The following is a 14542-nucleotide window of genomic DNA, read 5'->3' as shown; positions in this document are numbered from 1 at the left end:
TTACATTCCCAGTACCCCATTGTATGGGGTACTATTGTAGAAAAAAAACATGTATGCCTGTTAAGTATCAGGAATTAGGGTTTTCATTCATTCTCAAATGCAGACTTGCGTGCCTCTTGGTTTTTATTTGCATGAGCAAACTTTTGTGGGAAAAGCAGATGTAAAGCAGCGTCTCCATCTGTCTGTTTTCCTTTCCGCTTCATGGATTTCCTCCTCAGAGCAGGGATGCAAAAGACAGGACTTGCCGGGGCTCCCAGTTCACTTGGAGAAGCTGGAATAAGTCCAGGACAGGTTGATCAGAGTCATTGTCTGTGTCTGTGCCTCCTTCACCAAAGCAAACTGGAGCTTTGTGCTCATTTTGTCTGAGCAAAATCATTACCAAAGTGAAAGGCACCAGTGAATTGAGTCCAGGAATCCTAAATGACTTGTCAAAAGTCACACAGCAAATCATCTGTAGACATCCCAGTGAGACTGGTAAAAACTGGCTGGCACACCCAGTTCCTAGCCCCTAGAGAGCTTTCTGACCTGCTCCGTTCCCAAATTCACCCTGTTTTGAAGTGCTGTTAGTCCTGTTTCTTTTTGTGGATTTATCTGGGACAAATCCTAACATTCTACCACCAAGATTAAGTTAGTTTGGATTTAAAGGCAACCATGGACAAAACTGGGCATGTAGGAAGCAACACGGGATGCTCGAGGCAAGGAGGCTACGTAGATGGCAGTGTGTGTGTGTCTATGTGTCTGTGTGTCTGTGTGTATGTTCTTTACAGCTGTGCAGCTCTTCCAAACAGGTTCTCTTCTCTCTGCTCCAACACACAGGAGGACTTCCTGTTGTGTTCACCAAAAAGGGCCTTTTCCAAGGTGTTGGGCTCCAACAGCCATGCTGTGTGTAACCAGGAGTAGCTACAAGAGAAGACATTTCATTGCTTGTTTTTCCTGGATTTTTTGCATCTCCAGCATTACCTCAGCTCCCTCTGGTCCGTCTCCAGCACTGGAGCTTAATCCAACAGGGATTTCAGCCCAAGGTGACCACGTTCTATTTTCAGAGGCATTACCCTCAGCATTTAATGGTGGCCTTGGCAATGTTGGGTTAATGGTTGGACTTGATGATCTCTATAAAGTCTTTTCCAGCCTAAGTGATTCTGTGATCCTGTGCCTATCCTTGCATGACAGCCCTGATTAATGAAGTCCAAACATGACTTTCACAATGAATATGAAAGATTCACTGTGTCCAGATTTAGACCCTGTAGTCCAGGACAGAGAACAAGAGTTTTGCTTTGGGTAACATACTTGGAGCATTCGTCCTAGAATAAAAGATACTGGAAATGAATGGAAAAAAAAGTTCTGATCTTTGAAAACTTTATGCTGGTTTCATCTGTTTTCCGCTTATCCAAGAAATCATCTCCAGTTGTTTTCCCTGCTTTGTTTATGGATTTTTTTGCAGGACGCTGCAGTGTTTGTTTACTAATTTGTTTAGTGTTTGTGTAGTGTTTTTAGTTATTCCCAGCCCTTCTGGCAACAGCAGGACTGCAGAGGGCACTGGCCCTCCTTGCTGGTGAATCCTGATGACTTCTGAGTCTTCTCCATCGTTGTGTCTTGCAGTCCAACAAAGTTCCCGTTGTGCAGCCGTCGCACGGAGTGCACCCTCTCACCCCACTCATCCCGTACAGCAACGACCATTTCAGCCATGGCTCCCACTCGCCACACTTGCCCGCTGACATCAACCAGAAACAAGGTAATGGCAGCACTGGCACCTGTGTGCTGGGAAGGGTGACAGAGCTGGAGACCACTGAGGCTGGCACCCGCCTGATACCAAATCAATAAGAAAAATCAGAACCTTTGGTCACCTGGGACATTGCTTAGCAGTAGGAGGTTATTTGGCTTATTTGCAATGCTTTGTGATCTGGCCATGAGCAGTTTGATACCAAAAGTGCCAGCCCTTCTGATGGAGTGTGCTCAGTTCTCTGTACAAACTGTCCTGTACCTTGAGACCAGACCAGAGCCTGCACGATAATGCACAAGAGTCAACCAGAAAATGGAAAGTAATCTTTCCTTTGACTCATACCTAAACTCTTGTCAGGTTGTCATTTTGAGAAAATAAATGCTTGAAACAGGAAATATTTTGACTAAACAGGATCAGTGTCTGGTAGTTGACTGGATTGACATGTGCGTTCCCATAGCCACATGTTACGTGGTTGTCACCCGGTTTGGCTTTTTGTGTTCCTGTGTGAGTCCAGCCCATGTCAATTGGCTCATGAGGCTGTGGAGGAAAGTACAGTATGTTGAGGTTAAACCCTCTAAATTAAACTGTAAATACAGGTATGTGTTGAGAAATTCACCCCAGTCCATCATTCCATCATTCTTCATGGGTTCCTGACAAACTAAGTGTAAAATCAACCTTACCCTAGTGCAGAACATCTGTTCAGATTATCCAGGCTTTTACACAAACCTGGGCTTGAGTTCATGGGAAAGCAAGCAAACTGACAGTTTTGTGTCAAACTGCATTCAGGAAGGAGGTCAGTGTCCATAAGAGTGCAGAAACCAGTGCCAAAACGGAGGCACAAAACCAACTGTTGCGATTTGGGCAAAGGCCTCCACCGAGGAGTGATCCAAACTGTCCTAGAGGCATCAGCTAGTTAACACTATTGATAAAATAATGAGTTATTGAGGATGCTTTTGGCTGGAGGACCCACTGAATAATCCCTGGTCTGAACCTGGAGGCCACACTATGGACTCACCAGGGATGCTGATGGTAGAGTTTAGATCTAGTCACATTCTGGACTCATTAGGGATGCTGATGGGTAGGATTTTAGCTCTGGTGTAAGAGATACCCAGGCACATCCTGGTTGTCTTCCGGGCTGCACACTGCTTGTCAGCTATCAGAGCATAATAAACTCAGCAGAAAATTAAGAAGAGATAACAAAATAAACCTACTAAAAGCTTAGGTAATGGCTGAGTTTGAGTCTGAAAGAAAGTGTGCAGGAAGGCAACCCAACACACCTTCTCTCACACTGCATTTACTGTACCTGCAGAGCTCTGCCTCTCCAGGAGTTGCTTGCCATGAGCTGCCTCCTGGGACTTGCTGTCAGCCTAGGGAACCTTAAGTGATACAAGAGCAGCTCACCCAAGGGCAGAGCTGGTTATATCCCTCTGTGGATACTACAACTGGCACTGAAGCAGTCCCTGAGCATTCACCTCTGAGTCATTCTAGGACGCTGTCCTTGTGCTGCCCACCTGCACCCTCAGTGCAGGCACTGGCCAGTCTCCCCTTCCCGTTTAGCCTGTACTTCTACAGATACAGGGAGTCTGTCTGTCCCAGAGACCCCCGTGTGCTATTCAAGGAAAGGTTCAGCCCATCATCCTCAGCTGGGTCTTGCATTTGTGGTGCAGCTGTGGTCATATATGCCCCATCTCTACAATGCTGGGGCAAGGGTTTTCTTCTGTGTTCATCCTCGATGTGCCCCATTTCTGTTTTCATCGCTGAAATAGCTCCCATTATCGCCCAGTGTAAGCACTTGAGAGTCATTCTCATACTCATTCTCCCAGCATCCCTTTAAAGTTTCTCACAGTAGCCCAAGGACACACAGACAGGGAAATACAAGCAGGAATTCTGAGTCAGTGGCTGGTGCCCCAACCACTGGGCCAGCAGGAATAACTTGTGCTCTGACTAACGCAACTCATATTGCTGGGGGTGCAAATCTGAGGATGTTCCATCAGCTGCCTTGTGCAGACCTGGTTTTGTTTGACCCTCCATGGGCCACTGAGTCCCACTTGAAGCAAATTTTGTACTAGGTTATATATTCCTGTCAGGTCAGTTACATATTTATTTTAGCTGTCTCCTAATAAAATGCTTAGAATTGGTTGGTGTCATTCCTAATTAATAAGGTGCCATCCATACATCTAGGAGAAAAATCCAGTTGCAACTGCTTGCAACTCATTACCAGTTTAGTCCATGTATTTATCATACAAGACAGCCACTCAACAATCCCTGTTCCAAATTTTGTCTGAGGTTCGATAGCAGCCATCACTACACCATGCTGTGCCAGAGCTCAGCCCCAACACCCCTCCAGTTTCCCAGTCCAGGGGTCAGCTGGTGGCTGTTTTTGCCAGCAGCACCATGGTTGTCTGAGTCCCACCTGCAGCCCAGGCACCACAGGATGTTTTCCAGCCCAGATAGGAACGAAGCAATGCTGCAGCTGTGTCCCCTGGCCATGCTGCCCATGCCAGCGGCTTTGAAGATCACACAGGGATTCCCCATGCAAAGGGTGAATTCCCAGTTGGCACCATACCCACCTCTGCAGTTCCTTGGTACCCACAGAGCCGCAGAATAATTGTTTTGAATCATATTGCTTAAAATGAAGTTGGAAGTGATGCCTGCTGGAGCATTCCCACTGCCTGCTCACAGTGGGTCCTGCAGATGACTTTTGGAGAGGGAGCATAGGAATGGCTTTGAGCATCTACTGAACACCTGAGTGGGCTCTCTGGGAAAGGCAGAGGGATGCCTGGAGTCAGCCAAATCCTTAACAAAGCACAGTGCTGCTTGGCCTCAGGCTGACATGGAGCAGCTATGATGCTTGTGCAGGAGCAAGATGCCTCCCTCCTCCATTCCCCTTTACGTTTGTGGTTTTGCAGCAATGTGGATGACCCACCATATCCCCACAGAGGGAACCACAGGAGACACCATCCTGCCACTTGCAGATAGCTATTTTAAGTAGCTGTCCACAAGTGACCATAGATGAAGCAGCGAGGGGATTGGGAACGATCCAGATCAGCCAGGGAGTGCAGTGCCAGGTTCAACTCCTCTCCTTCTCTCTTCTTCCAGGAGTGCACCGTCCTTCCCAGACCTCAGACATCCCTGGTTTCTACCCCCTGCCCCCCAGTGGAGTTGGCCAGATCACACCGTCGATGGGATGGTGAGTGAGGAGGGCTCAGCCCCGCAAAACTGCAGCCCTGCTGGACGCGCGGGACGGGATGGGTCACTGAGCCAACCACTTCTGCTACTCTCCGTAACCTCCACGGTGCTTTCCCCCAGCTTCACCCCTCCTGTGTGCTGTATGAAGAGGGAGGAGAATTTAGCCTTGTCTTGGAGGTGGGAGCAGACCTGTAGAGAGGCTGAAGGCTTCATCCTGGCTGAAGCATGCCTGGAGATGGATTACAACCTGCCCAGTTCAAAACTGCCTCCTACTTTACATCTGTCTGTGTGGATTAGGAAACCCAAAGAGAGCTTCCCACCCACCCCTCCTAATCATAGCAAAAGTCTCTTTTTGGAGTAGGAGGTAATTTTCTCCCTCACTGGACTTTTCAGCACAAACAGTGCTTTCCCTGAGCATGCCACCAGCATGGAGTAATCCCGTGGGATGCTTCATCTGCCAGGCCATGGTGTTTCTTGGGATCTGACACACAGGGGAAAAGCACATCATGGCAAAGACCTGCCAGGAAGCAACCCCGCTACCCACAGCCTGGCCACAGCTCAGCCAGTTAGTAACCACTGCCCCAGCAGGCATGGAAAAGGAGAGGCCATGAGCTGGAGCACTCCCAAAATGTACCCCCTGAGTGGGCCAGCCCTGCAGAGCATCCTGCAAAGCACAGCCTGTTGGTATACCTGCCCCAGGGACACAAGTTAAAAATACACCAGTGTGTGGTCATTGCCACTGGCTTTTGTCTCCATGACCATGAGCACACTGAGAGAGTGGGTCTGGCAGGTGCTGCCATGTGGGCATCATCACTCCTCAGATTAATATTTAATCCCTGGTGATGAGGTAGAGACATTGCAGAGGCTGACAGGGAGACTGATGGCTGCAGGTAACAATTCAGGGTTGCTGGGATGAGGAGAAATTGCAGGGCAGGTGGTCACAGGGACAGTAGCCAGATTCCCCCAGTGCCGGTGGATAAAACCCTGGAAAAACCTGGTGGAGAGCTTCAGGTATAAGAACTTACTGCAGAGTGAGAAAGGGGAAGCTTCTTAAAGCACAGAGTAAAATGTTAGCTTTTGCTTTGTTTTGTTTATGAATTTCTTTTTCCAGATATTTAACCATAAGGAAACAGAGGATGAGGCCTTTGATGCAGAGTCTGGCTTCAAAGAGATTACATTTTGCCTTCTGTGCTAAATCTGCTACTCTTGAGTGATGATTTAACTCCTCATATGATGTAATTCATCTTCAAGAAAAACAAGGACTGGAGTGACTGTGCTGTAACATGAAAGAAATAGTTGGAGCAGGGAGAAAGGAGCCTGTTTGTCAAATGGAAGGTCCATTCCTGGGTTAGGATGATGCTGTTCAGACAGCCCTGGGCTCATGAAGGGAGAGCAGTCTGGTTTTTTATGGAGATTTTGTGGGGCAGTTGGTGGTAGAGAGAGCTTTCATGGCTGAGAGCTGCTCCAGCATCCCTGGGGTTTGGCATCCTCCTGCAGCCTCATCAGATGCCTTCATTAATGGCTAATAGAGCAGATATGGTAAAGCAACAAATGGCCTGACATGCAGAGAGCAGCACCTTGAGGCACATTTGTTTAATAGAGGTTTTGGTCATTCTTTTCCATGCCCAAAATATATGGAAGGAACACCAAACCCACTTGTGGAGTGTCCGGTTCTCAGCTGAGGCCCAGCACACTGCTGTGGGTGGGTGCAGAAGCACTGAAGCCTGGCAGGTTCATGGCAGCATCCTTCCATGCCAGCAGCAGGCAGCAGGGGCTGTGTGCCAGGGATGGGTGTGCTGGGGATGGTCATGCCAGGGATGCATCCCAGAGAAGCTGTGGCTGCCCCATCCCTGGAGGTGTTCAAGGCCAGGTTGGATGGGATCTTGAGCCACCTGGTCTAGGGGAACGTGTTCCTGCCCATGGCAGGGGATTGGAACTGGATGATCGTTAAGGTTCCTCCCTACCCAAACCATTACAGGACTCCATGGTTGTGCTGGTGCCACCAAGTCAGCTGCCAGACCAGGGCAGCTACACATGGGAAACAACTTTTCCTCCACAAAAGGATGGGATCCACTTTTCCTGCTCCTGGCAGGCAGGAGCTGGGCAGAAACTGGTTTTGTTCTCACCAAGCGCTTCAGTAGGAGGAGCTGCAATCACTCTCTCTGTAATTAAGCTGGGATGACAGTCAGATAAAAGCTTCCAAGAGTCCAGTCAAGTGAGTTTTGTTTATGGGAGCCTGGCAGTTAACATTAGCCAGGAACCTGCAAATTGTGTCACTCACCTGTGCCCAGGGCCAAGCACGGTGGTGCCATGGCAGCCTCTCCTCCACCATCCCACAACCTTTTTTCTGAGCTACCCTCCCATCACCAGGTGATCCTCTGGAAACAGGCTGAGAGAGCTGGGGTTGTTCAGCCTGGAGAAGTTTCCTGGGAGGCCCCAGAGCCCCTTCCTGTACCTAAAAGGAGCTTATAAAAAAGAAGGAGAGGGACTTTTTATATTGGCAGATAATGATAGGTCAAGGGGGAACAGTTTTGAACTAAAAGAGTAGAGTTAGGTCAGGTGTTAGGAAGAAGTTCTTTACACAGAGGGTGGTGAGGCCCTGGCACAGGTTGCCCCATCCCTGGAGGTGTTCCTGGTCGGGCTGGACAGGGCTTGGAGCAGCTGGATATAGTGAAAGGTGTCCCTGCCCATGGCAGGAGCTTGGAATGAGATGGACTTTAAGGTCCCTTCCAACCCAAACCAGTAATTCTATGATATGGGCTGTAATCATGCACTCCCAACTATCAGGGACTGATTTTGCACTTGCTTTAATTTTCATGTCAGAGGGACTTGGGATGAAGCTGCAAGTGCCCGACTCCATTCCTATCCAAATATCCCAGCCTCTGGATTAACACAGGTCAATTCTGGATTAGCTCCAAGTGTTTTCTCGGCCCTGGGGCAGCCACCTCTAACTTCAAAGGTTCTTTCAGTTTCCTGGTGGGCAGCAGTGCTTGGCTGTTGGTGTGTTTATACCCATCAGCATCTGAGGGGTCAGAGAGGGCTTCTGCCTGCCAGGGTGTAAACAGCCTCAGCTCCCTTTCCTGCAGACAGATCCCACCGATTTCAGTCAAGCCAGTACACAGTAGCAGGAGCGGGAGCCTCCTTCCTGCCCAGCGCAGCTCAGGGGTCTGACTGCTGCCACACTGTCATTATTCCTCTTCAGGGCAGAAACTTGTCTTTAGCCCCAAAAAATCCCAGGCATCTAGGAGCTTGGGTCCTTCACAGTGCACCATACTTAATGATAATGGACTTTTTGTGGATTTTTTCATCATTAGAACTGAAAATAGCTAGTCCTAGGTTTAGGAATAGCTCTGTGCAGCCTGGTCAGAGGAACGCGAGTACCAGCACAGTTGTAAGCACCCCATCCCTGAAAGTATTCAAGGCCAGGTTGGGATGGGGCTTGGAATGGCCTGGTCTAGTGGAAGATGTCCCTGCTCATGGCAGGGTAGGTTGGAATGAGATGAGCTTTACTCAACTCAACTCCAACTTAAACTATTCCGTAATTTTAATGTCTTTTCCAAGCTAAACCATTCTGTAATTCTATGATCTCAGTTTCCAGATGCAGTTCTAGGCTGGAAGCATCTTTGGGCAGTTTTGCAGAACAAGCCAAGGTATTTTTGAGCTATTTCCATATGAAAATGTGGGGGTTCCCTTGCTGGGAACAACAAGGAACTTCCTGCATAGTTATTTTACTATCTCAAAAATAATTGCCAGCCCCAGGTCTCATACATGCCTGGTCCCCAATATGAAACAACTTTCAAAAAGAATGCAGGACTGAGGTTTTGGCTTCTTTAAAACTGATGGGTGTCCTTAAAAGGATGTGCTGGGGAAATCAGAGCATTCCTAAAGCACAAAATCAGGGTAGGTACCTTCTCTCCAGACTTCAGGAGTCTCCTGTGCTTGGGGCATCACAGTGTCACAGAGTAGATAAAGTTGGAAGTGACCAGTGGGTCATCTGGACCAAACTCCCTTCTCAAGCAGAGCTGTTCCAGAGAACATGGCACAGGATTGCGTCCAGACAATCCTGGGATATCCAGTAAGGGAGGCTCCACACCCTCTCTGGGCAATTCCTATTCCAGTGCTTGATCAGTGAATAGTAAGAAAGTTTTCCTCATGTTTATCCTCCTGGTGCAGCTTCTTATGCACCACACAGAGAGTCTGAGCAGGCTTTATTTTTTTTTTCGGTCACACTATGCTCTTTTGAGTAACTTCTTCTGTGCAACAGCAACATCTGATTTTTCAGCACGCCTCTGCACTTTGCATTGTTACCAGGTAAACTCAAAGCTGCAGTGTTAGTCAGTACCAGGGGCAGAAGGGGATCAGAATTAGATCCAAATTTTGTAGGAAGCTTCTCTCAAAATAACATCCAAAGCACATGCTGCCCCTCAAGCCTAAGGGATACTGAGTGTCCATCCAACCAGGGGCATAAGTGCTCTGAGTCCCGTTAACAAAGGGTATCTTTAGGAAATACCACGTAGCTGTGGATGCTTTATAGACTCTTTCTTCCTGATCCCAGGCAGAGCCAGTCTGTCTATCCGATCCCGTCATGTGGATTTAGACAGCCGTATTCGTCAGCGCTTTCTGCTGGGGCTTCTTTCTCCAGGTGAGTATGAGCTGTGTGAGACAGGGCAGCTCGGCTGGTCACGCAGCTTGCAGTTTGTGCAGCAGGAGCTTGCAGCAGACCACAGCCACGCAGGGACAGCCACGCACCCTCCCAGGGCAGCCATGGGAAGAGAAGGCACTTTTAAGTAGTGTCTGGTCCAAAGGGTGCTCAGGGGAATATTGAGGATGAAGGATGCATAACGGTTGGGTTTTATTCAGCAAAACTCTAGAGAGTCAAAAACTCCAGCCTTCAGCTCAGCATTGGGAAAATGGGGTGGAATCCATTGCTCAGGATTTTGCTCCTGTGTCACTAACCCTAATCTTGAATATGTCCCTTCTGCCACCACCGCTTTGCTCTGCAGAGATGGATCTGGTTTACTTGGTCTCAGCTTTAAAAACAGGATAGGAGAGGACAGTGATTTGCTGCCTTCCCATTAGCACAAGTCAGTTTTGTGAGATATAAACATAGTTTCTGCCTTCAGGTGAGCAAAATGCATCCCCTGTGGATGGGAATCACAAAGCCCAGCTCTTCCAGGCATGCTGCTGGGCAAAGCCCTCGTGGCTCTATAGGGATGCCAGGGCCACACCAGCTTTTGCTTCTGCTTCATATTGTCCTGAAGGGCTGTTAGTGGAGATTTCCCACAGGAAAACCATGCAAACCCTTACTCACGCAAGCCCCTAGCCATGCAAAAACCTGGATCCATGCAACCCTCGATCCATACAACACTTGATCCATGCATCCCTTGATCCATGGAGCCCCTTAGCCTTGCAGAAGAGGGAAGGGAGTGCTACCAGCCCGCCTTTCTCACAAGGTATCACCCATGCACAGCCTCAAAAGTGAAGGAAAGAGGAGCTAACGGTTCCCTGTGGAGCCCAGCAGCCTCCCTGCCTGCAGGATTTTGGGGCGGATTTTGCAGCACTGCTGCAACCGAGAAAGTACACCTGGTCAGATAACGATCAGACTGTGCTGGTGGATTAAATTAAACAGCTTTTCTTTTCGTGCCAGCATATCTAATGAACACCTCATCTCCCATGGGCAATTCTGCCATCTCAAGCTGGAGTCATAAAGTGGCAAGCTTGGCAAAGCTGACTTTGCTGGCTTTATCCTCCAAAACTCCGAAGAGAGCTAATGAAGCCTGAGAGCTAATGAGACCTCTCATGATCTCAGCCTGTTGTGGAGAGCATTGCTTAGGCAAGGTGTACCTCCTAGAGTTGCAGTAGAGTTCATGTTCAGACTTAGTCTATTTCTGTTAAAAGAAAGGTGCAGGGTGGTCCTAATCTCTCCCATCCAAACCCCAGGCTGAGTTTGTTGTTCCGTTCTGCAGTGCTAATGAGATACTGCAACAGCAGAGATTTGAGTAGCTAAAATTGCTGGGTGAAAGCCCCCTTGATCTCAGCCAGGCTGGCTCCTGCTGCAGGTGGGTTCCCTCGCTGTGGCACTGGATCCTTTCATCCACATGCCCGTGGCTTGACCAGCCATGGCACAAGGGTGACCTGGGGGTGGTGGGCAATGCCTGCCCCCCGCCAGCCTTGCAGCACCTGCGTGCTTTCCATGTCCTTGCTTTCCATCTGCTTCCGCCATATCAGAGTGCACTCCGAGGGACACCACCCTGGCTGCCTGGCATCCGCAGTGTCCCTGGCCCAGCGCAGCCCTCTCAGCATGGCTCACCCACTCTCTATTGCAGGTTCACTCACCCACTGATGCTGGGCTCTGGCATGCACACCACAGGCATCCCACACCCTGCCATCGTGCCCCACTCCGGAAAGCAAGAGATGGAGCACTACGACCGAAACATGTGAGTGAGAAGTGCTGGCTCAGCAGCATCAGCACCTCAACACCCATTTCGTTAATCACTCTCAGTGCTCAAACGGAGGAAGGATGGATAAACATTGAGCTCTGCATCTGAGGAGCGAATCTCGGGCCCCCTCCACCTGCTCATGCTGTTGGGTTATTTTGGAGCTGAGTCTTCTGGTGGCTCTGATGCTGACAGCCTCTCCTTTTGTCCCACCAAGGAAACCTCAACCAGAACCAAAGAGAGAGAAGGAAGCCAAGAAGCCCACTATTAAGAAGCCCCTGAATGCTTTCATGTTGTATATGAAAGAAATGCGGGCGAAAGTCATTGCCGAATGCACCCTGAAAGAGAGTGCTGCCATCAACCAGATCTTGGGAAGAAGGGTAAGAGCTCACGGGGCCCAGTGTCATCACTTAGTGCCACATCCCTGTCTCTTGCAGCTGCTCTTAAGTACATAATAAGCATCTGCTTCAAATCTGGGTGCTCTTATCCCATGAACACAGGGGGCCACATGTGCCCTGAGGTGGGGTGGCCATGGTGGGCTGGGAGGGGACTGCAGGGCTATGCTTCACTGCTGTTTGTCCTTGCAGTGGCATGCGCTGTCCCGAGAGGAACAAGCCAAGTACTACGAACTGGCTCGCAAGGAACGGCAGCTCCATATGCAGCTCTACCCTGGCTGGTCTGCCAGAGACAACTATGTGAGTGCCACCATGCTCGGACCTCCACCCTATGGCATGGCCCAAAATGGCCTGAGGGTCTGGCTAGTGTTTACTAAACACCTGGTCCTGACAATGCCATTCCTGGTAGCACAAGAGCCGTAGAAATTCACATTTCAGGAATATTTCGAATGCCCTCTTGGCTTACTGTCTGTCTAAAAGATTAACGATACAGCCCCCAGCAATCACAAGCATTTATTTGCTTATTGTCCAAGCAAATGCAAATAGAAAGGAAGAGAAGCTTTTAAGTGCTGTGGATATATCTTTGGAAATAACATTTTATGGACACAAACTGCTCTGTGCATCTTGGACAGCAGCTGAGGTATCTGTGATGGTGGTGAGGCCCTGGCACAGGTTGCCCAGAGAAGCTGTGGATGCCCCATCCCTGAAAGTGTTCAAGGCCAAGTTGGACAGGGCTTGGAGAAACCAGGTCTAGTGGAAAGTGTCCCTACTGATGTCAGGGGGTTGGAATAGGATGTGTTTGAGGTTCCTTTCAGCCCAAATAATTCTATGATTCTGTGATTTTAAATAGTGGCTCTTTTTGTAGGGGGTCTTTTCTTGTGACTTTCACGACTCTTGATATTTCATGCCTAACAAGCTCGTTAGTGAACTGAAGCAAAGCACACGTAAGTCTTCAGATGTTCAGCCACACATCTCCATCAGTTCCCTCACAGGCACTTTCTTACCCCTGGGAATTGCACAGTGAGTGCCCATCCTTCCCACACTGACTCCAGCCCTCCTTCCAGAATGACAAAACTCCTTCAAGGGCAAAAAAACACCTGTAAACAGACCCAAACCACTCCAAACTCAAAACAGAGGGCAGAGATGATGCAGAAAAAGCAGAGGTGATGGGAGGGCCCTGGCCCACATTTTGATGGGCACACATCTGGAGGGCATCAGCATTGCTGAGAGCATGGCACTACCTTCCTCCAAGACCACATCCTCCATGGAAATCACAGTCCTGTATCACTTTCATCTGGTTCCTTGGGGAACCAAGGGCTGGTTTCTTTCTCCAGAAGATAGATTGTGGGCTCCAAAAGTGCATATTGGGCCTCCCAGCACTGTAAACCAGCTGGTTTCAGTGTTGTGGTTCTTGGAAGAAATACTGTTCTCCAAATTTGAGCAGGGATGAGGAGGAGGAGGAATGTAGGTCACTTGTGCAGCACGTGATACAGATATCAGGCAGGAAACACAGTTGCTCCCCCACTGTAGAAAAAGCTTACCACAGCTCTGAGCTTTCCACCTTCACTCAAACCACAAGAAGTCATATAAGAAGTCACAGGTCAAAGGCAGCCTTGGGAGCTGCCTGTGCCGCACGGCCAGATTTGTTCCTATGCTGCTGTGCCCTCATTAATCATCTCATTAGGGGACGAGGGGAGGTGCTGCATCTTGTGAATCAGAGAGGCAGTTTGGGGATAAAATAGGACTTTTTTTATTAGTGAAAGAAGAATGAGGGATGGGTCCAGAATTGAAAAAGCACTGAAATAGATTAGTATTACTTAAAAATAAATTTCTGGGGATTTCGTAAAACTTTCCCATTTGGAATCAAGGAATATAAAGAACCAATTTCAGTTTGGGTATAAGGCACCACATTAATACACGTTTTGGAAATAGGGAAGGTTCTAAAATGGACCAAGTGCTTTTTAGAAACATAAGGAGGAGGAATATGACAGGAGCATCAGTTATTGATCATACTCTCTCCATTGCATACAGCAAATCTTGTTTAATTCTATTAATCCCATTAAACTTATTAATTAAATTATCAATTCATTAATTAAAGCAATAATGGGTGGGATCCCCAGGTGAGATACATCAGAGTGGGCTGAGGAGTTCTGGCGAGAGCTGGCAGAGGTGCTGAGCAGCGCAGGCACAGGCACTGACTTTATTACAGCTGGTTTACATCCACTAACATTTTCCCTCACACTTTCTGACACACCCTGCAGCATAAATCCGGGTCTTAGCTGCATTTGCAGCATAGTCCTGAACTCATAAACCAGAGCATGGAGCAGCGTGTTGGGAAGAAGTTGGAGCAGATGTGGGAGTAGGAGTGGGGACATGTCTGCCGTGGCCTCTTGAGTTTACTGCAGTTTGTAAATACACACAGATCTCATGCAAAGTGCTTGAGCCAAAATGCCTGTGGTGCTTGATCCGGGAGTATTGGAAATGAGGATTAATCCCCAAGAAAAGGCACAAGCCCAGAATGAATTTGTGCTGCGCAGAAGCCTTAGCAAGTGTGCAGAAACACATTTGGGTTTCACTTTGAAAGTTCCACCTGGGTTTCTTCTTAGGAGTATTGGAATAGGATGAGGGGAAAGGAAGGGGACACCCTCATAGATGAGCCTGAGTAGTCCCTTTGCAGCCTTTTCCAGTTCATCTCCTCCTGGAAAGGGCTGAGCCAGCAGCACTGGATCTTACCTGGGAGGCAGCAGCCATCCCCAGCATCCAGTCCAGCCCCAAAAAGCTGCACAGCACCCTCGGTTTTC

At 48.7% G+C, this 14542-nt stretch overlaps 1 protein-coding gene across 5 annotated transcripts in view; it reads left to right on the top strand.

Annotated features, from left to right (window-relative positions):
- Positions 1-14542, top strand: part of TCF7 (transcription factor 7) — a 73571-nt gene that overhangs the window by 49788 nt on the left and 9241 nt on the right. For 3 of the 5 annotated variants that reach the window (XM_088173705.1, XM_088173706.1, XM_088173708.1), the window contains exons 4-9: positions 1600-1732; positions 4820-4910; positions 9465-9551; positions 11236-11346; positions 11564-11726; positions 11934-12041. In XM_088173705.1, coding sequence (XP_088029831.1) covers positions 1600-1732; positions 4820-4910; positions 9465-9551; positions 11236-11346; positions 11564-11726; positions 11934-12041 — 693 coding nt within the window. The remainder of the gene's footprint in view (positions 1-1599; positions 1733-4819; positions 4911-9464; positions 9552-11235; positions 11347-11563; positions 11727-11933; positions 12042-14542) is intronic. The other 2 variants (XM_088173707.1, XM_088173709.1) reach the window with 1 other exon arrangement.

This window comes from Sturnus vulgaris, chromosome 15 (assembly GCF_052056855.1).
Source record: "Sturnus vulgaris isolate bStuVul1 chromosome 15, bStuVul1.hap1, whole genome shotgun sequence".
Taxonomy (NCBI): Eukaryota; Metazoa; Chordata; class Aves; order Passeriformes; family Sturnidae; genus Sturnus; species Sturnus vulgaris.
The sequence above is the reverse complement of the archived record's forward strand: the minus strand, read 5'-3'. Positions and strand labels throughout refer to the sequence as shown.